At 49.9% G+C, this 22599-nt stretch overlaps 1 protein-coding gene across 17 annotated transcripts in view; it reads left to right on the forward strand.

Annotated features, from left to right (window-relative positions):
* The window catches only part of ZMYND8 (zinc finger MYND-type containing 8), a 135328-nt gene that overhangs the window by 36804 nt on the left and 75925 nt on the right, over positions 1 to 22599 (forward strand). For 11 of the 17 annotated variants that reach the window (XM_042980239.1, XM_042980240.1, XM_042980237.1 and 8 more), the window contains exons 3-4: positions 12870 to 13018; positions 20637 to 20855. In XM_042980239.1, the coding sequence (XP_042836173.1) occupies positions 12870 to 13018; positions 20637 to 20855 (368 nt within the window). Of the gene's footprint in view, positions 1 to 4393; positions 5019 to 11777; positions 12102 to 12641; positions 12721 to 12869; positions 13019 to 20636; positions 20856 to 22599 lie in introns of those variants that run through there. The other 6 variants (XM_042980238.1, XM_042980244.1, XM_042980242.1 and 3 more) reach the window with 4 other exon arrangements.

Below are 22599 nucleotides of genomic sequence, written 5' to 3' on the forward strand. Positions count from 1 at the left end.
CTTAATCCCCTACTTTTGGAGAAATGGACTCTTCAGGCAAGAAACAAGAATGGCTGAGGGGCGCCTGGGTGGCTCAGTCGGTTGCTCATCCGACTTTGGCTCAGGTCATGATCTCACGGTCTGTGGGTTGGAGCCCCGCGTTGGGCTCTGCGCTGATGGCTCAGAGCCTGGAGCCCGCGTCGGATTCCGTGTCTCCCTCTCTCTCTGCCCCTCCCCTGCTTGTGCTCTGTCTCTGTCTCAAAAATAAATAAACATTAAAAAAAAAAAAAAAAAAAGAATGGCTGAGTACCTGTCGAGAAGGGAATTTCCCCTCTAGTGTTCTGGTGTTTCTCTTTCGCACCCTGAGATGGCCAGGTTCCCTTTTGAGCAATCTTCCCTATTGACCTCACAACCCTCCCGTCTTCTTGGACTGCGGGGAGAAATTCTTAGACCAGGGAAGAAAAACGGGAGTTTCTTGTGAGTCACCTCGGAGCTTTGTTAACACTGTTCCGTTGCTCATTTACCTGGTCAGATGTGTGTCCGTGGTGATGCCTCTTGAGCCAAGCCCAGAGCCGGGCCCCGTGCCATGCACGGGGCTATGGCAAAGAACTGCCCAGATGGAGCTCACATTCTGGAGGAGATTAGAAAAAAAAGTGAAACAGCAAAAGAAGAAAATAATTTTCGACAGTTTTCAGCTAGAGGTAATCTCAGTGAAGTCAATCGCGATCACACACCCACACCCACACACACACACACACACACACACACACACACACACACACACACACATATACCCGAACCCACGTTTCAGAATGATAAGGGGGCTGGAGGGTGATGTTTGAGCCGAAAGCTGAAGTTGCCAGGTACTGGAAGATTGCACATAGAACATTCTAGAGGGAAGTGGCAGTGAGTGTACATGAACTTGGCTCGTGTGAGGCCATTGTGGTTGGGTTCAATGGATGGAAGAGGACAAGTGAGCGGGACCAAATGCGGCAATAAGTCTGGATGGGATGTTGGGCGCGCCCAGCGAGCCGCCTCGGCGGGTTTTACTCGGGGGCTGCCTCGTCTTATTTAGGTTTCAAGAAGGCTGCCTGCCGTAGAGGGCAAGTCAGGAGCCCTGGTGCTCGGATCAAGGTCGCGGCTGTGGCGGTGGGACTGAACGTGAACGAGCAGAAGACGGGCAGGGAACACCCTTTCTTTGCAGAGCGCTCGCTGTGTGTCAGGCACCACGTAGGCTCTAACTAACCTGTGCGGTTGAGCATCCCTAATACATTCCGCGGATAGCTAGGACTCTGAGGCCGGCTCTCTCCCAGGCTTCAAGAGCCCTGTTTGAGTAGGGGTGAGAAGGAGGAGTCCCAGGGCAGTTCCGAGGGCCACCTGGACTGTTCTGCTTTTCTCCGGGAGGAAATCCTGAGCCCTGCAGGGATTTTGAGCCTGGCTTGGTTGAACCTGTGCCAGCCCGTGAACGTTTGGGTCTCTCTTCATTGCACACTTTTTTTTTTTTTTCAGAAACATTCTGGGAAGAGCTAGTCTGGTGCGAATCGAGGTGAAGGTACAGAAGGATTCGGGGAAACTGGCTTGAGCTTTCTGGGCCAATGTCTTCTCTCTGCCCTGGCTCCTCTTTCCCCCATTGGGGAACGATAATAGTCATAACTGGTGGTGCCTGTGACATGTGACACCTCCACTTGGCACATATTGTCTCGTGTAATTCTGAACCCTTTTAGAAAGATCCCCATTGTCCTGGCTGAATCCACTGAGGCACAGAGAGGCCGAGGAGCTTGCCAGAGGACACACAGCTGGTAGCTCTTGCTATCAGACCTCGTGGTAGGGCTGTGGAGCCCACACACCGAACCATAGAGCTGGCTTGACGCTCGCCCACACCCAGCATGCCCTCAGTGATAAGAGAATTACAAGGTGGTGCTGACGACCACAGGGAAGGAAGACCCTTGACTGGTGTAGTTCGGGGCTTTGGAGCGGGAGTCAGCCGCAGGGGAGTCCCCAGCATGTCTTTGAGCCTTTGAGCACATAAGTGACTTTGCTTTTCTGAGCCGCGTCTATCAAATGGGTGCAGAAACACCATGCCTACGCTCATGGGATTCCCCAGGGGCTCCATCAGGTAGCGCCTCAATAAATGGTAGGTGTGAATCACACGAGCCCTGTTTGGGAAGAAACTAGAGAAATATTTTCCTGGCTACACCCTCTCTCCTGACGTGTATTATTCACAAACTCCTGGTATTTCTCCTGCTCAGCAGCTTTTTGCCTGTGTGTAATCAACCCGGTTCTTACTGAATATATTCCATATTCATTCTATGTTTACCAGCCCCTTCATCATGGGCCTGTTTTTCTCCGGGCCTCAGTTTCTTCATCAGTAAAAGGGGGATACTCAGTACCTACCTTCTCACAGAACCATGGTGAGGGGTAAGTAAATTGCTGTTTGTGTTTAGAACAGTGCCTCCCAGATAAGTGGTCAACGAAAGGCATTTTTAATACAATAACATTACTATTATTATTTTCTCTGGCAGTCTTCCCTCCAGGGCAGGGACCTTCTGCTGACCATCTCCCAGGTAGCCGAGTTGTCTTGTTCCTCAGTGACTGTTGACCGACTGGTTCCTTTGTTTTCTTCTGTTTGAAATGTGCAGTCAGGGCCACCAGGTGAAACATTAGGCATCATTTTCCTTCCTAGTGGGTGCAGATGCCTCTGTGGGTGGTGTATTTACACAAGGTTGGACTTGCCTGGCAGCTCACTGGAAGCTTCTTTAGCCCTGAATTTCTCAGCCACGGCTCTGTTGACGTTTTAGGCCTGATCATTCTGCTGTGGGTCTGTGCTGTGCGCTGTAGGGCGGTTATTAGCACTATCCATGGTGCCCGTGCACTAAATGCTTCTAGCGACTTCTTTCTTTTTCTAGTTGTGACCACCAAAAATGTTTCCTGACTCTGCTGAGTGTCTCCGGGGGAGACCTGGCGAGGACTCCTGCTTCACACTGTTCTAAACACCTGAGCCCCCTAAAAATGGCACCGGATAGGTGCTGGGGGCATGTTCTGAGCTCCTCCTGTATGCTGGGCCCTGGAGATGCAGATGTGGCCCCTGACCAGGGCAGTACGTGGCATGGAGTGAGAGCTCCCTAAGTACCATTTTCATCCATAATTGCATAGCCTCTTGAAAATACCTTAAATAGTTTAATACCCGAACAGGGTCAGAAAGAACTGAAAGATGAACCCGGTGTTTCCCTTCTGTCCTGGTTGTTCCCCCAGGGCCTTTGCAGACCCAGAGCCTACACAGCCCCTACTTCTTCCATTCCGGTCTCTTTCTGGCCTTTTTTGACTTCGATTTTCTTACGTGTCAGTACATGAAGAGATCTCCTCTTCATTCCGTTTTCTGGCTGCATGATGATTTTTTGCATCTCAGTCTCCTGCTGGTGGCATCGAAGTTGCTTCCCATTCCCTTGGCTGTGCCGATGTGTCATCCTGTGCCCTTCTGAGAGCCGGGGGTGGGGTGGGATGGGGCGAGGGGAGGCCAGGCCACAGGATACATGCTTAGAGCCAGCGCAGTATGGGGGGCGTTCTGGGTCTGAAATCTCTGCTTCCTCAAAGGACCACGATGAGGTGACTATCCAGGGCCTTGTCCCCTCTTCCCAGCATCTTCTAGAGACTTTTCCTGTTTTCACGAAAGTGACCTTCGAGAGGCCAGACCCACGCCCAGGGCGTGTGAGGAACGCTGCCTGGTTACCAGTGGCACCTTTTCCCTCCGCCCCACCCGAGCCTCTCTCTTTCCCTTTTCTTCTCTCAGCCCGCTGCGGGCAGAGCCGCCTTTTTACCTGAATTGGCTTCTGATGGCTGTAATTCCCCAGTTGCAGTTTGAAAGCCACCCACCAGCACCTGAGCTTTCTAGAACCTGAGCTGGGCCAGGGGGTGGGACCCAGCTCAGCCTGGATAAATAATGCAGACGGCTTCCGCGCCAGCACTGCTCCTCCTGGGAGCCCTCCCCGCGGCCAGCTACGTAGCAAAGGCCAAAGGCAACTGGTTACTCCACACTTTCTTTGTGGTGACTTGGCAGAGTTAAGGGCCTCAAATATGTACACCCGTCAGACGCACTCAGCCTCTTGGGCCTGGGCCCGCTGGAGGGGGGTGGGGTGGGGTGCCGCGGTTTCTTGCGCGGGGCTGGGCCCTGCCTCCTCCTGCTTTGTGAAATTTGAAAGAGCTTGGCATTCTCGAACCAGGAAATTCCTGTTGCGATGTTGTCGTTTTTTCCAGAAGTCCTCTTCCCGGCTGAGGGGGAGGAAAGGGCTGGGTGGTTGCGATTGCCTCTAGTTGTGGAGGGCACAACAGTGAATTCACTTGTAAATCAGCCTCTTTTCCCTACATGGCAGCAATTTCTGGCCCGCCCGGCAGCGTTTAGAGGTTCACCTTTTACATATGAATGTGCCGCTTCGTCAGCACCCCTGCATTATGTCGGGAGAGAGAGAGCGCGAGAGAGAGCCGAGCCCCGGGGTGTTGGCAAGATGGCTTTCTCATTTCTGGGAGAGGCACGTCCGAAGTAAAGTTAATTAATCTGAAAATTATTGAAAGTAAACAAACGCCTAAAAACACCTTCCCGTTGCAGAGCGCCACGCTCCCTCCTGGTGGTCTCATGTAGCCAGCAGAACAACGGCAATTTGTTGTGTTTATTCGCATCCGGTGAAATCAATGGCCCTTCGGTGCTGTGCACTCTGCAGGCTTCCAGCCTAGCCGGGCTGCTGGCTATCGAGGGTGATAAATTAGAGCCGAAAGCCTCACGGGGACAAGCAGGCGCGGCCCCTGCCTCAGACTGCCTGACTGCAGAGAGGTGAGGGTGTCCTTGCCGTGCTGGGCCACCTAGTGCGTCCGAGACAGGAGCTGGCCTGGTAAGTGGTGACTCTTAGCCTGTCCTCTTTGCTTCTTCCTCCTCCCCCTGGGAGAGGCTGCTGAGGATCCGGAAGCAGGAATGTCTGCCGTGTGTGAGCCTCTGTTCTCTTTCAAAGAGAAGGGAGGCCCTCAGAGCAGCCCAGCTCTCTCGATGGCAGGTAAGCGCCCCTTCCCAGGGTTACCCGGCCCTGGTTTGCTTTGCCCCCGAGGCACTCGGGATGGACGACCTTTTCCCCAGGTTGAGAATGACCCTTTTGTTCCACGGCCTCATTTCCGAGTCGGTCTTCCTTTTCCCAGTCTGGGTGAGAAGTTCACATTCTCAGGCAGGGAGAACTTGTAGAACCCCGGTGGCCTTTCCGGAGGAGGCCCCTCAGGCAGGCTGCAGCCTTGTCTCGAGGGTTCTGTGGTTCTGGGCATTCAGTGTGTGACCAGATTAGACGTTTTCGCTCGTGGCTTGGGTATTCTCTGCTGTAAGGAAAATGTTACCCCCTTCTCATCCCCGTCCACTGCGTCCCATTTTCATTTCTGCTCTGGGTGAGGGAAATTTCCAGGCTTTGGTTTCATGATGATGTACCTACCAGCAGGAAAAGGCCCTAGGGTTCCCGGGTTCCTGGGGAGGGAGGCCTGTTTGGGTACCTGCTCTGGGTCTCGGGGCAACACGTGGAGACGATTAACCATGTTTGTGCTTTGCCGTCTTCTGGGAGAGCAGCGAGTGACCATGTTTGCAGTGGCCTGTGGAGAGGGCCGGCTGTGACCGAGAGCGCTGTCTGCGAGTACCCTCCGAGCCCCGGCCAGCGGAGGCCTCTGCTTTTGGCCCTGCCTTCGCGGCTAAGGGGGGCAAGCCGGAGGTGGAGAAGTCCTGTCCTGGGCCCGTTCCTTGTCCGTGTTCTATAGGCTGGCGTTTCCATAACTCTGACCTTAATGTGCTCCTCTGAGAAAACAAGGTCTGTTTTTGCAGCAGGAGGGTTGGGGATGGAGGAGGGAGAGGAGGAGGAGGAGGAGGAGGAGGAGGGATGATTGCCGGTTTGACAAAACAGCTATCATTTATGGAGTGCTTACTCTTTGCCAGGCCTGAACTTCTTTAATCCTTTTGTAACTCCTCAAGGTACCATGATCTCCACCCTCCAGAAGGATAGAGGCACAGAGAGGTTAAGTAGCTTCCTTAAGCTGCACCTCTGGGCATAACCACTGTGGCACCCTGCCTGCACCATCTGCGGCCTGTTTTTTTTTTTTTTAATTTTTTTTTTAAGCATTTATTCATTTTTGAGAGACAGAGACGGAGTGTGAGTTGGGGAGGGGCAGAGAGAGAGGGAGACACAGAATCCGAAGCAGGCTCCAGGCTCCGAGCTGTCAGTGCAGAGCCCAACGTGGGGCTTGAACTCATGAATCATGAGATCATGACCTGAGCTGAAGTTGGACCGTCAACCAACTGAGCCACCCAGGCTCCCTGATCTGCGACCCGTTTTATCAGAATGTGTGCCCCGGCTTCCGAGTGCGGTGGCCAACTTGTGGCCACCCTACCTGTGTGGCCCACGATGCCCGTCTCTGCCTGTTGGTTGGGTTTTTCCTCATTCAGGCCCCACAGGCTCACTGTCCACATTGAGGAAATTTAACACCCACCAAAACACACCATGAGGCTGATCCTCATGGGGAAGCGTTTGGCCTTTCAGCTGGGGCCCTTTTCTCTCTCCAGAGGAGACAATTCCCTGTGATGGTGTGTCATTTCCTAGGCTCTGGAGAATGTTGAGGGCTGTGACTCAGGTGCCGGATGTGGGTGGGGGTGGGGGTGCCTGGTGTGCCCGGGTCTGGCCGGCCTGGATGGAGATTGGAAAGGACTGTGGGGGAGGGGAGATGACCACACAGGCTCCCCACCCGCAGCCTATTTTGTGGCCTGGGCCACGTTCTGGTGCCACCATTGGAATACCGGGAGGTGAATATGCTTCCTGGGGACTGCCTTTGAGAGAAGACGCACATCGTTAGTCGGACAAACACGGTTTTCTACTGTCCTTGTTCTGGAGTGCTCCTTGTTTTTTTTTTTTGTTTAAAAAAAAATTTTTTTTTTTAACGTTTTATTTATTTTGGAGACAGGGAGAGACAGAGCATGAACAGGGGAGGGTGAGAGAGAGGGAGACACAGAATCTGAAACAGGCTCCAGGCTCTGAGCTGCCAGCACAGAGCCTGACGCGGGGCTCGAACTCACGGACCGCGAGATCATGACCTGAGCCGAAGTCGGACGCTTAACCGACTGAGCCACCCAGGCACCCCTGGAGTGCTCCTTGTTGAACACAACCCCATCCCATCACCCAACCCTGTGTTAGGAGTCCATCTTGCAGAGCTGAGGACCGCCTCTCCCTGCGTGAGGCTGTGTGCGGGCCTCAGAGTCGAACCACTGCCTGGGTTCAAATCCCAGCCCTGCCACTTGGGTCATCTTGAGCAAAAGCGACTTCGAGAGAAGTACCCCACAGGCATTTTGAACAACGCCACCTACGTTGTGTGTAGTAAGAGAAAGCCTTAGCTGTTAAACCTCGTGGCTCAGGAAAGCTAAGAGGCGGGGTTATCTTGAAGTACCATGTCCCTTAAGTCAGGGGACATCTGGGAAGGGCTGAGCAGGATTGTTTCTGGTGGTTCACCAGACACAGGTTGGAGAAGGATCTCATCACATGCTTGGTTCCCGATACGCAGTAGGCCTTCTCTTATTATTAAGATTTCAGCGGATGTCACAGGAGGGGAGAGTTCTGCTGTTTCCTGCTTCATGCCAAGCTGTTCTCCTGAGTCACTGCTCCGTCTTTTGCCTGGAGGAGCTCTTCTCCCTCGCCCACGTTAACTCCTTCAGAACCAGACTTATTTTGGGGCTGGCGGAGGGGGTAGGACGCGGAGGGTGGCTGGTGAGCCAAGGCAGAAGACTCACAGGCCGTGCTACTCACTGAAAGGACTTCCAGATCAAGGGTGAACCATTTCCCTGGTGACTCAGTCTATGGTGGCTCTTTGTCATCCTTCCAAGTTTATAGATGAAATGTGTTTAGCAATAAGTCCTTGTCAGAATTAAATCATTTAAGAAGGAGGAAAAAAAAAAAAACAACTTGAGTCAGCTTTCTGGAAGAGGTCCTTAAGAGGCTTTGTTGCCATGACTACAGCGAAGTCCACACCCCCCATTCGCTCACCACCTGAGGCCTACGTGTTTGTACGTGTTTGTACGTCAGAGTGCTGACCTGCCTCCTCCCTCCCAAGGACCGTGAATGCAGTTGGTGTTTTGCAGACTTTGAGTCTCACTGACAGCCTCTGCCTTTGACAGATGTGTCTATTGCTTAGAGCTTATTAAACTCCTGCCCCTCGGACACAGCCGCTGATCTCTCGTTAACTCTGGAGGGAGTCGGTGTGTTTGTAGTCAGGAACAGAATTGGGGTTTTGATGGTTTGCTGGGATTAGAAGGTTGGGGTGCTCTTAGCTAGGGGCACCCTTGGGTCAGACCCCGCCTCGCTGAGCAGGATCTTTGTTTCCCCCTTTCGGTTCCTGCTGGGCTGGGACAAAACTCAGTCTGGCTTAAGTTGCTTATGTGTGTGTTTCTCCCCTCTTTCCCATGGAATTAATGAATTGGAAAGTTCAAAAGGGACTTTACTTTTTTTATTAAAAATTTTTCTTGATGTGTATTTTTGAGAGCGTACGCAGGGGAAGGGGCAGAGAGAGAGGAAGACACAGAGCCCGACGTGGGGCTCGAACTCACAAACCGCAAGATCGTGACCTGGGCCGAAGTCGAGCACGTAACCAACTGAGCCACCCAGGCACCCTTCAGAATGGACTTTAAGGTCCTCTAGTCCTGTAGTTTTAATCTTTAGTGTTGGTGATATCTTTAGGAAGGTGAAGTAGGTGTGCCCCCCCCCCCCCCCCCCCCTTTGCCAGGAAGTTGTGTCCTTGTACAGAACTGTGGCTTGTGGATCATGGGTCCCTGAAGCACTTTCCAGGCTCCAGGTGAGAAGTTCTGGTCTGGCCCCTTCCTCCCTTGTGCCATTTTGCAGATGGAGTCTGGGTGGAAGAGAGACCGGCCTGGCGCCTCCTTGCTTGGCTGCTGTTTCCCCAGACCCAGACCAAGCCCACAGGTGGCGGTGGGGCAGGAGAGGAGCTGGGCTTACCGGTGTGGAACAGGGTTCTCTAGACTTGAGAACTTAGATTCCATCCCCTACACACACACCCTGGGGTGTGCATCCGGGTTCTCTGGAAGGCTTGCTACCCCACAGACCACCAGGCCCTAGGCTAGAGTGTCTGATTCTGTAGATCTGCGGGGCCTGAGAATGTACATTTCTTGCAAATTCCCAGGTAATGTCACTGCTGCTAGTATGGGGACTACTCTTTGGGATCTGTCGTCCCAGGGGGCCTCAGCCGCAGGTGGGTAGCTTAGACGCCCAAGGAGGGGCTGGTGCCCTTTCTGGCTGTCAAAGGCTGACTGTTGTTAGCTGCCTTCTGTGTTCTAGCTTGGTGATTCTTCAGAAGGCCAGTCCCACCCCCTCTGGGGGTGTTTGGGAAGTATGTGGGGGTGCTTTTAGTTGTCACTGTGTGTGGGAGTACTGCTGGCAGCGAGCGGCAGGGTGCCCAGGTGGTCCTTATGATGGGGAAGAGCTCTCCCTTCCAAAAATCTAGTGCGTTCCATTAAGAAACATGGAAACGCACAACTTGTTTTTCCTGAATGTGCCCCTAACTTTTCCACTGATGTGTCTTTGCTCATGTACTTTCTTCTTTAAAAAAGTCTACCCTCCAACGGGCGCCTGGGTGACATCAACTTCGGCTCAGGTCATGATCTCGCACCCCACATTGCATTCTGAGCTGATGGCTCAGAGCCTGGAAGCCTGCTTCAGATTCTGTGTCTCCCTCTGTCTCTACCCCTCCCCCGCTTGCATTCTCTCAAGGATAAATAAACGTTAAAGAAAAAAAAAATCTACCCACAGATGAAACAAAAACATCCCAAATACCCAAAGCTTTGCCTAATTGCTTTCAATTTTGGCCTGTCCCAGGTGCCATTTTGTTTGGGATGCATTTCCTTGTGGCCCCCAAAACACCTTTTCTTTTCTTTTTTTTTTTTTTTTTATTTTATTTTATTTTATTTTATTTTAAATTTTTTTTTCAACGTTTTTTATTTATTTTTGGGACAGAGAGAGACAGAGCATGAATGGGGGAGGGGCAGAGAGAGAGGGAGACACAGAATCGGAAACAGGCTCCAGGCTCCGAGCCATCAGCCCAGAGCCTGACGCGGGGCTCGAACTCACGGACCGCGAGATCGTGACCTGGCTGAAGTCGGACGCTTAACCGACTGCGCCACCCAGGCGCCCCCCCAAAACACCTTTTCTAAACGCACATTTTCTGACAGTTGAGCAGGGTTATTTGGGGTTTATCAGGTCCACATTCAACGACCCCCAAAACTCCTTCCTGCGGTCCCTCCAAGCCTGTGGTGATTGGTCCCAATGGTGTCTATCTGGTGACCTTTTTAAAATCCTGAATCGGGCCGTCGTCATTTGCTCATTACTGGCTTTGGTTTGCACCTGCTGCTTTTTATGTGAAACTAAATCTCCTGAATACCTCAGTTTAAGTTTTATTTTGATAGTCTACACTCATGATACATAAAGTACACAAGGGTGCACCGTGAAAAATAATCCCTCCCCCATGCCCTGAATGTTTTCTTCCCCCGAGGCAACCACTAGTTCCAGTTTCGAGCTCTGTAATACTTTTGTGTTCATCCAGAATGTTCTAGGCTTGTGCGAACTTAGATATATGACATCTTTTTTGGGGTGTGTTGTCTATTAACGGTGCTTAGAAATGTGTTGCTTTTTTTTTAACTTAATGCAGAAGCTTGGAGATGGTCATGCATCCGTTTGTGTAGAAGTGTCTTTAAAAAAATTTTTTTTTTGACATTTTTATTTATTTCTGAGACAGACCTGGAGCGTGAGCGGGGGAGGGGAAGAGAGCGACAGGGAGACACAGAATTGGAAGCAGGCTCCAGGCTCTGAGCTGTCAGCAGAGAGCCTGAGGTGGGGCTCAAAGCCACCAACTGTGATGAGATCATGACCTGAGCCAAAGTTGGACGCTCAACCGACTAAGCCACCCAGGCGCCCCAAGGTGCCTTCTTATTCTTAAGGGCTGCAGAATATTCCACTGTATGAGAGGTGCCTGGCTGGCTCAAGAGCATGTATATGACTCCTGATCTCAGGGTTGTAAGTTCAAGCCCCATGTTGGATATAGAGGTTACTTAAAAAAAAAAAAAAATAAATAAAAAAGGATATCCCACCATATGGCCGTGGTATGGTATTAGACTAGTCCTTAATTTGTGGACGTGTAAGTCATTTCCAGGCTTGGGTACAACACCCAGTGCCTCTCAGTTGAATTTTCTTGCGGGTACTCTGCTTCCTATGACTGTATCTGTGGAATGTGTTTCTAGGAGGACATTGTTGAGTCAAAGACTAGGTGGGGAAGGTGAGGGACTCTTTACTGTGAGGGTGGAGTGGGGTGGGGATCTCTGTGGGCCTGAGAGAGAGGAGGTTCCCTCTGGGGGAATGCCAGTCCCAGGCGGCACCTTTTCAGTGAGTTTTCCCCGCTAACTAGCTATGCTGTGCCTCTGGGCCAACCCTTTGGCTCTCTCTGGGCCTCCATTTTGATGTCTGTGGGATGGTCCTCCAAGCTCTGGGGTCTGTTCTCCCTCAAGGTGCCTGTGGTTAACATTTAATTTCCTCGCGGGGCTGTGTCTCAGCGCAGCACCCGAATGCTGAACGCTTATTCAGGATTTTTCTGAAGTTGCCCGGTGAGAATGGAGAGTTCCATCCTGTGGACTGGATTTCGCAAAAGCAGTTCACGGTCTCCTTTAACGAGCCTATTGGAAGATGCTCTGCCTTTCATTCAGAGGACCCCGCCCCCCCCGCCCCGCCCCCGGAGGCCTCGCTCGTATCCATCGTGGACCATGTTCATCTGCCCCAGTGGCCCCTGTCCACACTCGGCGGTCGGCGACGCGTGGCGCGGCCCGCGTGCTGGGGCTCGCCCGCAAGTTAGATCTGGAGGAGGAGCGTCGTCAGGTTACCTTTGGGGGTAGTCGCCGTTCTGGATTCCACACCCCACCCCACCACCTCTGCTCTCACGCACCGTCTCTCCTCGTGCCTGTAACATCTTTCTCAGAACGTAAGGCGCGTCACGCTGCGCCATTGTTGCGTCCCTACGCTCATGAGACAGCCGTCGGGCATGGAATGAATGGATCCAAGGCCTTGCAGGTGAAGAGTGGGTGGTGGTGGACGTGTCTGTGTTTAAATGAGATGCTGGGAGAGTGAAAACGGAAAGGACTGAATCGGCGAGGGTGAGGCTGGCCTGGCTCAGATGCGAATCAGCGAACGTGTCATTTATGTCCATCTCGTCGGAGGAGAGTAGCAAGCACGACACCGTAAATGTTGGCCTCTTCCGCAAAGAAGTGTGCGCGCCTTCAGTTTCTTGAAGTGTGTGGGCTGGTTGGTCGATCTTTCACGGTTTTCCGCTTGTTGCCATCAGGAGAAGAAGTGTTTCTTTGGGATGCGGACAGGGCACCAGTGCCTGTGCGACAACTCCTGGCGGCTGGGTCGTGGCCTGGTCGGTGGGGACACAATGGGGATTTCGGCCAAAGGGAGAGCACGCTTCCACCCAAAAGTGGCCTGCGGGATGCACATCCATCTGGTGGTATCAGGCCCTACGGGCCCTGATCTGGCTTTTGTTTTTGTTTTTTAAGAGAAGCCAGAAGCCTAGGTTGTTATGTGAAGTTTCTCGATTTTATATTTTGGCAGTGAATTAAAATGTTAACAAATGGTATGTAGGCCGAAGAAAGACGGTCTGACCTTTGAGCGAGTTAACCGAAGAGCCGGGGTAAGTGTCTTCTAGGAGGAGGACCACTAAAATGGCATTGGGCCCGGGGACGAGATGCGCTGTGCCCCCCCCACACCCACACCCGCTCCCTGTGGGGGCTGGGCCTCCCTGACTGCTTTAAAATATGTGGTCCTGTGTGTCTCTTTCAGATCCTGGCTCCACAGAGAGAGCAGCCCAGAAAAGAAAGTTCCCCAGCCCTCCGCATTCTTCCAATGGCCACTCGCCACAGGACACATCAACAAGCCCCATTAAAAAGAAAAAGAAACCCGGCTTACTGAACAATAACAATAAGGAGCAGGTAAAGGGCCGCTGGGAATGGTGTGCACACCAGCAGGACGAAGGCTGTAGTGGGAAGCGTTTCAGCTTTCCGGGGGTTTCTGACAGCCGCTGTTCTTGGCATTTAGCAGGCTGCCTTGCTGCAGCTGTCATTTGCATAGGACAAGAAGGACAGCCCAAAATGCGTCTGTGTAGCAATTTCTGTTAGCTTTGCAGATCTGTGTTGGGGACAGGGCAGTGACCCAGATGAGATGAAGGATACTGTGCTTTAGGATTTGGGGATTTTCCTTGGATTTTGTTTTTGCACTCTGGGGCTGTTTCCCCACGTGGCCTGAGGATTTTTTTCCTGCTAGGCCAGGCTGGTAGGATGGTTCTGAGCTCTGCCTCGAGGTGGTTGTGTGGCTAAGGCAGGCTCCCTCCTGGTCTCAGCTTTCTCATCTGTAAAATAACGGGTTTAGGTCTGTGGTAAGACAGCTGCTGTCTCTACCCATTGTCCACTCTCCACTTTGGTGATTGGTCACCCGTTGGTCTCATTGCGTGTAGACCCCAGGCGGCACGAGTCTTCTCTAGACCCCAGCCTCCTTCTGCAGCCAGGACCTATCAATGAGATAGGAATATCCATGAGCCATCTTGGATCTTGCTTAAGAAACCTAGTTTTAAAATTCTCGAATGCAAGCTAGATATTCTTCTGATTAAAAAAAATGAGAGCTGCTTTAGTGGACCCTGGGGTCCAGTCTCCTAGTATCGGAAGAAACAGGATGTCCCAGGGGTTCTGATACCATTTCAGCAGGGATTCCTTGGGATGTATTCATCCATCTTGTGCATTATGGAGTGCTGACGTGGGCCTTGGGGATTGGAGGTTGAATAAGACAAGGTTGTTACTTTCATGGGAAAGAAACCTAGCAACGGTTGAATGCCCAGAACTGGGAGAGGGTTACATTTCTGCACACTAATCTATTTCCATTCTCAAAATTACATAGCGAAATGCCAGCTCTGCCTTTGCCGTGTGGCTGTGGGCAAGTTAACCTCTTTGTGCCTGCTTTTCTCATCTACCGATGGGAATGAAGGTCCTGCTCCTGATTGCACAGGGTTGTTGGGATGAACTGAGCCCACTGATGCAAATCATAATAATAAAAATTAAGCCAGGCTCGACACGAAGTGGAATAATCACACAAACCATGTGTGAAATCGAGAAACGACAGCTGTAGAAGTGTTCTAGAACTGGGCTGTTCGGTATGATTGCCACAAGCCATGTGTGGCCACTGAGCACCTACCTGCAAATGTGACCCAGGGACTGATTTTTTTTTTTTTTTTTTCCCCTGGGTTGGATAGTGCAAATCTAATGAGTTGGGAATCCTGTTCAAAGAGAAGAAACAGATGGGTCCTAAATACATTTTTAGGGAGATTGAGAAAGCTAGGCCAGTATTGGCAATAATAATCATAAAAGCAGTGTTGACTCACTCCCTGTTGTAAGCATTTTTCTGTGTTAATGTTTATAATCCTCCTGTGAGAAAGAGCTGTAATTATCTCCCTTCTGCAGATGAAAACATCGAGGTTCAGAGAGGTTAAGTTGTCTCCTCAAGGCCTCTGAGCAAATTAGAAGTTGCATTCGAGCTCAGGTCGGCCGGTCTGGCTTAAAGCAGTGGCGACCATCTCTGTCACCCGGGAGCCATCCCATAGCTTCTGGGAATGAAGACTGAAAACGAAACCCCAAGGCCACAGATAATCCCCAAACCTTAATTTAGCTAGTAATTGAACTTCCTGGGCAAACCCTCCCTTATCGGATACCAGGACGCCTCAAGGCAGATACTGTCCCCTCTGTGCAGAAAGCCTTCTCCTTCCACCTCTCTCTGTGTGTGCACGCACGCATCATGCTTTTTGAATTCCTACCTGTCTTTTAAGGAACTGGCTCGTAACTCTCTTTCTGGAAGCCGATCAGCTTGGGCAGTCCACACGTTTTCTTCTCTCCCTTCCCCATCCATGTGTACCATTTCTCTTAACACGTTTGTCGGTCCATGTTTCCCTGAGAAATAGCCACAGGGTGGAGGTTTGCATATGCACAGTGCGTTCTAGACGTAGAAAAGAGGAGACCCCGAGTAGCTGGACACAGGACACGGTGACGCTCCTGAATAATCTGTAATCTTCAGTATTGATAGGAGAGTTTACAGGACTGTTGCACAGAGGAAGTGTCCTGACCCAGAGGTTGGACTCTAGCCTCACTGCATCTGGGAAATTCACTCTGGGACCTCGTCAGTTGCTTTCCTAGCTTTGAGCTTCAGTTACCTTGTAAAATAGGGGTTTGGATTGGGCACATTATAAGGTTGATTGTAGGTTTTTCAGATCTAAAACTCCCTGGGGCCCAACCGTCAGGAGTTGGCGAAAGAGAAAGGGGCTTAACTGTAAAGAAATGAAATTCTTGAACCTTGACCCCATAATTCATTCTAGCATATGGTATTTGCATAGTAGCAACAGCCTCCCTCACGCACAGTCTGTTTTTCCTTAAGGGGAACTTAAATTCCTTAAAAAAAAATTCTTCTGGGCACTTTCCCTTTTCTCTTTCTTCATTTTAGAATTTTATAGCATTACAGAATTATGGCATTAAAGGCAAATTGTAGGTCCATGAGTGCTGGGTTTTACCAATAATATAATTTCTTAGTCACCAACATTTGAAGATCATGAGATTTCAAATAACAACTTGTATTTTTGGGTTCTTATAAAAACTCAGAAAAATCCAGCAACAGCTGGAGCGGAGTAGAGCTTGCTCCTTTAGACGCAGGGCCTGTGGGCTGTAGTTTTCCACACTCCCCACCCCTCCCCGCAGCGTGACACCCGACTTGCTTTGCTCATTCCTTCTGCCTCTAGTTCTCTTAAGTGTTCAAGTGCGTTTGGTTTTTGGCACATGTCAAGATTCTTCTCCCCTTCCTCTCTTTTTCTTCTGCTTTCTTTTTTGTGTTCAAAAAATAAATCCTCTCTGGCCTTATAGAAACACCCTCCCTGCCCCCATATTTTTCCATTTTTGGTAGAGACCTTTTATTACCAAGTGGAGATGGGGGTTGAATTTTTAAGGTTGGACCCTGTTTTACTCATTTTTCATGTATTAGGAATTCAGTACTTTTAGGGAGTTGCAAGAGGAACTTTAAAACACACTTTGGTTTTAGGGAAGAAAGTATTTAGGGCTTACAGTTCATTTTTTATGGCTCTTTGGTCCAGTGGTTTTGCCCTGTAGGAACGGTTTGAAAACATGTAGGTGTTTTTTCTCCATCCCAAAGCCTGGAAGGATGCTCTGGCATTTTGTGGAAGAAGGTTAGGTTGCCAAGCGTCCTGCAGTAGATGGCCCAAGAAATATCTTCCCTCAAATGACATTAGGGCCTTTACTGAAAAATACCATTCGAACTTTCAGTTCTCAGGACATCTGACTTTGAAGACTCCTTTTGGGAGGTTTATTTTTATTTTATTTTTTCCCCATCATTAAAGGATTGAGAAATAATCTGCTAACAGATTGGGTATATCTTTGATCAACTATGGCAGAGAAACGATGGGGTTCCTCCTCACTGCCCCCGAGCACAGGGTATATACATACCATAAATGGGTGGGCTAGAACTTACTTTCTCGGGCCCGCGCAATGTCTTAAGAACTTAAACATACTCCGGAAGTCCCTTGTTGGGCTGGGGCAGTGTATTAATAGTTGGGATTGTGAAGGGGGTTGTAGGCTTGCTGGCTTCTCCCTCAGCCCAGGCAGCACTGGGAGAGTGTACCTGCCTCGCTGCCCCGATCACTGGAGCTGTCCTGGGGCTGCTGCCTAAGAGGGGCCAAGTTCTGCCTCTCCCTGTTGTCTCGCCAGCATCCAGGCTGAGTGCCAGTGACATTCCTCACACTCCAGGGCCGGGCAGTTTTTCCTTAGAGCACTGTTTGTGCTTTAAATGCTGAAGAATAAAAGCTGGAACAAGGACTCTTTTCACTTACATATGTTATCTCTGTGCTCCAGGTGGGGATTCGTGTTTGTGGCCCCTCCACAGGGGCCCCTCCATGGTCCCGCATGTACTCTGTGCTCCCACACAGCCGGTGTACCCCTTTTCCGGTTTACACAGACCAGGTGTCAGCTCACTACCGCCTGTGAGCCGGGTGGGCCCAGAGCCCGTTTTTGTAAATAAAGTTTTATTGGCACGCAGCCACGTTCATTCATTTACATACTGTCTCCGGTTGCTTTTCTGCTACTGTGGCCGGCTTGAGCAGTTGTGCTAGAGAGAGATCACATGACCTGCAGAGCCTCAGCTATGAACTGTCTTCACAGAACCCTTTGTAGAAGTTTTGGGTCACTGGTATAAGACTGAGGTGTTCTAGAAGTGAGTTCATGAGCCCGTCTGTTTTCTTGTTAATCAGCCTGTGGAAGAAGCAGGGAAATAACATTTGCTCACACAGCCTGCAGTTATCCTGTAAGAACATAGGTTGCAACCTTACTAGCAGGCTGGTAACACACCTTATACATAGGGGGAGAAAATCATAACTCCTTTCACCTGGAATGGTTCGCTTTTCCTCTTTCAAATGTTCCATCTTTGTTATCAGCCTGTTTGTATGGAGCAGGAAACAGCAGATGAGGCAGGTATCTGATTGAGATTAGCGGCCAGCCCGTTCTCAGCAATACAGCTGCTGCTTGTGGAACGAGGGAATAGCCTGCAGAGCGTTTGTAGCAGCCTGGCACCCCGCCCCGCCCCGTGATTCCCCCCCAGGAACATCCATTCCCAGCCAGTTGTGGGGTGGGGGTGAGGACTTGGGGCGGGGGGAAGCTTTCCTTCACCAGTGGCCATCCCGGGCTTCTGCTAGACAGGAAGGACCTGGGCTGCCAGTTAGGGAGATTAGCTGGCCTTTCGATCCTTCCAGTTTTGTGTAGATTGACTCTTCCTGTCCTATTATTAACTTGCTGAAAGGAAGTTGGGCACTGAGCTATGGCTTACTGCTATGTGGCAAAAGCCACAAAGGCGTTCTGAAAGACCTCGGGTTGGAAATAGTTGTGCTTGCTTGATATGTGAGGCCTATCTTTCAGTACGATGATCTTCTCCCCCTCTTCCCACTCCCCACCTACCTCTTCTTTCTTGTCGTCCTGCTTCTCCTCCCCTTCCCCCGTCCCCCACCCCCCTCCACCCCTGTCTTCCTGCCCCAAATGCACACAACCATTTCCTAGGCAGATAGCGAACGTTGTACATTGTGGTTCTCAACCAAGGGCCGTTTTACCTCCGAGGGACGTTTGGCAATATCTGGAGACCTTTTTGATCCTCACAGTTGTGTGGATGGGGTCCTGGCATCCAGCCACGGATGCTCCCACACATCCTACGGTGCACAGGACAGCTCCATCCCACAAAGAATTTTCTGGCCCGAACGACAGCAGTGAGGGTGCGAGCCCCCGCTGTAGGTGGCGTTCTGCTTGTATGTCCCCTTCTGTGGAGTTCCTAGCTGTTTTCCGATCCCCCCCCCCCCCCCCATTCCAGCTCTTTGCATCAAACAGAAGGTATTTTTGAACTACAGAGAATGTTCTGTGAGGGGGTCACTTGGGCATTAGAGTCTCTCCTCACCCGGCATCGTCTTATACAGGGAATCAGGGCGAGAGAGGGAGCTGTGAGACCCCTGATCTGGGCCTGGGGGCCAGAGGAGTTGTTTCAACCTAGTTTTTTCAGCTCTTCGGTAAGAGTAGCTGTGTGTGTACTGCGTCCCTCTCTGGGTGGTCGTGAGGACAAAATGAATATAGCATGTATGATAGTATGTTGAGTATGCGGTCTGGAGAGAATATTGTAACGGTGTTATTCTCTGGAAACCCAAGTATAGAGCAGCGCACCAGACCTGAACCAGGGAAAGAACGGGGCTCAAATATTATGCAATCATCCTTAAAAATCTTAGTTATTTTCTTAGTAGAAATGAGAGTGGGGAGGCTTAGAAGGATGGATTAAAAAAGATCTGCTAAGGAAGCATCTGGGAGGCTCTTTATCAAGGAGTATAGAAATAGCAGGCATTTTGAGAACGTTAAAACCTCATAATAAAAACCAGGAACAAGACACAACTGCTTGTAATCTTGACAGTTCTGGGAATTATCCTGGGTGGGGGGGGGAGGGTCTCGGGATAAAATAAGGGCCTCATATAAATTAGGAAAAAAAGAAAAGTAGTATAAAAATATTAGAGATGAATAGACAAAACAGATGTTGCTTAGAGAAGATATTAAAAAAAAAATTTTTTTTTAATGTTTATTTACTTTTCAGAGAGAGATGGAGACAGAGTATGAGCAAGGGAGGGTCATAGAGAGAGGGAGACACAGAATCCGAAGCAGGCTCTAGGCTCTGAGCTGTCCTCACAGAGCCCAGCCCGACGCAGGGCTCGAACCCACAAACTGCAAGATCATGACCTGAGCTGAAGTCAGAGGCTCAACCGACTGAGCCACCCAGGCGCCCTGAGAAGATACTATTTTTAATCACTAAACTAAGAACCAGTTATTTGTGAGGTCAGGATTGGAAAAATCCAACATCATTTCTATGTACCAACAATAACTACTTAGACAAGAGAGTAGAAAAAAATCCCATTCATAGTATCAACAGAAATTAGGCAGCTTTAATCAGCATATGAGATCTTTGTGGAGGAAAACGGTAATGTTTTGCTGACAAGGAGGGAAAGAAAGAAGCTCACTGTCAGAGATAGGTGTTGTGGTTGTGGAGATTAGCTATTATCCATAGAAATCGAGGCTCCAAGTGGGTTGAGGATCTTTAAGAAGATCACGTAGGCAGTTACTGGGTCACCACCAGACTCTCTCGTAGTACTTCTGAAATACTGTATTTGTTACTAATTTCCGATAGACGTTTTCCCGATAAGTTTCTTCTGAGTGATCTTACATGTTTGGAGTATGTCTTTGCTGGATTCCATAATTTATTATTAGGGAGACATTTCTTGTGTTTTGAGGACATAACCATGTTCAAGAATCATAGCTTCAGGAAGCCTCTGATTGGCTCTAATACTTTATGTATTGTGGGGGGTAGACATAAAAAATGAATGCCCCCCCCCCCCTTTTTTTTCTGTGACTTAAATTCAGTTGATCTGTTCTCCAGAAGCCTGTGGAAAGAATCCTAGGGTGAATTGCCACACATTTGTTGGCTTTGTTTAGACTTCCATACCTGTGTTAGTAATATTAGTAAAGGCAGCAGTGTGTTAAATGCATATGTTGTTATATCGTCTCGTTTAATCCTGACCAGAATTCCGTGAAATTGGGTATTACCATCCCCATTTTACAGATGAGAAAATTGAAGCTGAGAGATGAAGAGATTTGCCCAGGGTCATGCAGCTGGTAGAGCTCAGATTTCAACCTGGGTATGCCTAGGTCGTAGCCATTGTAACTCTTCTGTTAGGGTAGGCTACTAACTCTGGTCAGACACCAGCTTTTCAATCTATGGCTTCTGCCAATAGAGGAGAGAGGGAGAAAAGGAAAGTATCTTAGTATCTAACGAGCTGCAAACTGTGTATTTAGTAGAGTAACCCAAGATAGCTTTGTAATGAATGTGTGAAATGCTGTGATTTTCTTTTGTTGTTGTTGACGTATTTGTTCAAATTCCTTTTGCGAATGCGCATGTGTTTTGAAACTGAACCTGTCTCTCTTGCCTACATTTCAGTCAGAACTAAGACATGGTCCGTTTTACTATATGAAGCAGCCACTCACCACAGACCCTGTTGATGTTGTACCGCAGGATGGACGGAATGATTTCTACTGCTGGGTTTGTCACCGGGAAGGCCAAGTCCTTTGCTGTGAGCTCTGTCCCCGGGTTTATCACGCTAAGTGTCTGAGACTGACATCGGAACCAGAGGGGGACTGGTTTTGTCCTGAATGTGAGGTTAGTTCCTGACGAACGAATGCATTCTCTGCCTCATTTCCTCTCCTTTTTCTTTCTTCCTTTGATTTTAAAAGTTTCAAATCATCCAGATATGGAAAAAAAAAAAAAAAAGAAATTTCTTGCATTCCCCTTGTTCTATCCTGGTCACCCCCCTTTGGGGACCAGCTTTGGCAGGGGCCTCAGCACTGCGGCTTTTTGGAAAAACAATTGCACTGAGTATCGGTTTGGATTCTTCCTGGGTCTTTGGATCACTCTGGGATCTGGAACCCTCTCCGAATTCTCCCGTAATGAACATTTCAGAAGTTAAGTCCTAAACCGTTAACCGTTCACACGTCTGGAAAAGATCGCACGCGGGGGTCTCCTCATCTTGGATGGCGTCTCCTGCTGCCTCATTGAATCATCGGTGGTAGCTGAGCCCAGAAGACCACTGTGGGTCGCACGCTGCTTATGGCTGTCATCTGATGCTCCCAGGCACGCCACAGCTGTTTCTGCAGTGCCCACTGGGTGCTAGGGATTCGGCAGGGAGCAAAAAGGGGCACGCATTACAAGCTGTTCAGGAGAAGAGGACGAAAACCCAATGAAAGGAATCAAAGAGGAGGAATGGGGAGTAGGGAGGGTGGAGGGCGTTTTCCGTTTGAAGTGAAGAGGCCCGGGAAGGTCTCCCTAAGATTTGAGAATGGCGCGCAGGGAGGGAAGAGTGAGCTGCCTTCAGGCAGAGGGTGCTGTGGGCGCAGAACCAGAGTAGAAGCCCCGTGAGGAACATGCATCCGGGTCGGAAAGCCGAAATGCTTTTCGTTAACACCATTATTACTGTGCTCCTCAAATCTGAGGTGGCTTCTTTTCTTGGCGACTTGCAGTTACGATGCTTTTTCAAAATGCTGCAAGTGATGTCATCTGCAGAGTCATTTCATGCAGAGTGTCACTTTGGTTCGAAGGTATATTAGAGCTCGGTCTCAAACAACGAGATCTTTAGGGAGGAGAAAAAGCAAGCTTTATCAATAGTGGTGATACTGCTTTTGTGTTGGGAAAAGAGAAAAATAAATACTTGAAAAGAAATTCGACATCAGATCGCTATGATGATGACGTTTTAATGGTGTTCTGTGGCTAAGATTGTGAAAGATGGCGGCAGGCTCCCGTTGGGTCCCTCAAGACGGGGCGACGTGTCGGACGTGCTTTGCTCAGCGAGGCCCTCTTGTTGTGGGGCTCCACCTGGTTCTGGTACATTCAGGGTGGGCAGCGGAGCCTTCATCCGTGTCCTTGTGTCTTGACCCACCCTTCCCGATTGTTTAATAATTTTCCAGAAACGAGAGTGGCTTTTGCTGCAGATAGATCTTGATGAATGTGGACTGGAACATGTGGGATTTATTTTCCTGCGTAGAAAGAGCCCAGAGGCAGGGCCAGGCCAGGGTTTGTTCATAGCCAGACTCTTTCTGTTTTCATTGTTGAGGCGATATGTCCCCCATGGCCATAGGATGGCTGCTGGGGTTTTTTTTTTTATCACTTGTGTCTAGACAAAAATCCCTCTAAGGGGAGGAGTGTTTTCTCTTTTCATCCCTTTTTAAAATCAAGCAGAAGGACTTTGCCCTTCAGCCTCCAGCTGACTTGCCCTTGGCCTCACTCATTGGTCAGGATCGGATCGGTCCTCATGCAGAAAAATCTTGGAAATGCCTCTCTGGCACTTGGAATCTATATTGTGGGAACCAGGCACTGCCAGCCAGGAGAGAGGGATTGGGGATGGAGGACA

This window comes from Panthera tigris, chromosome A3 (genome assembly GCF_018350195.1).
Source record: "Panthera tigris isolate Pti1 chromosome A3, P.tigris_Pti1_mat1.1, whole genome shotgun sequence".
NCBI lineage: Eukaryota > Metazoa > Chordata > Mammalia > Carnivora > Felidae > Panthera > Panthera tigris.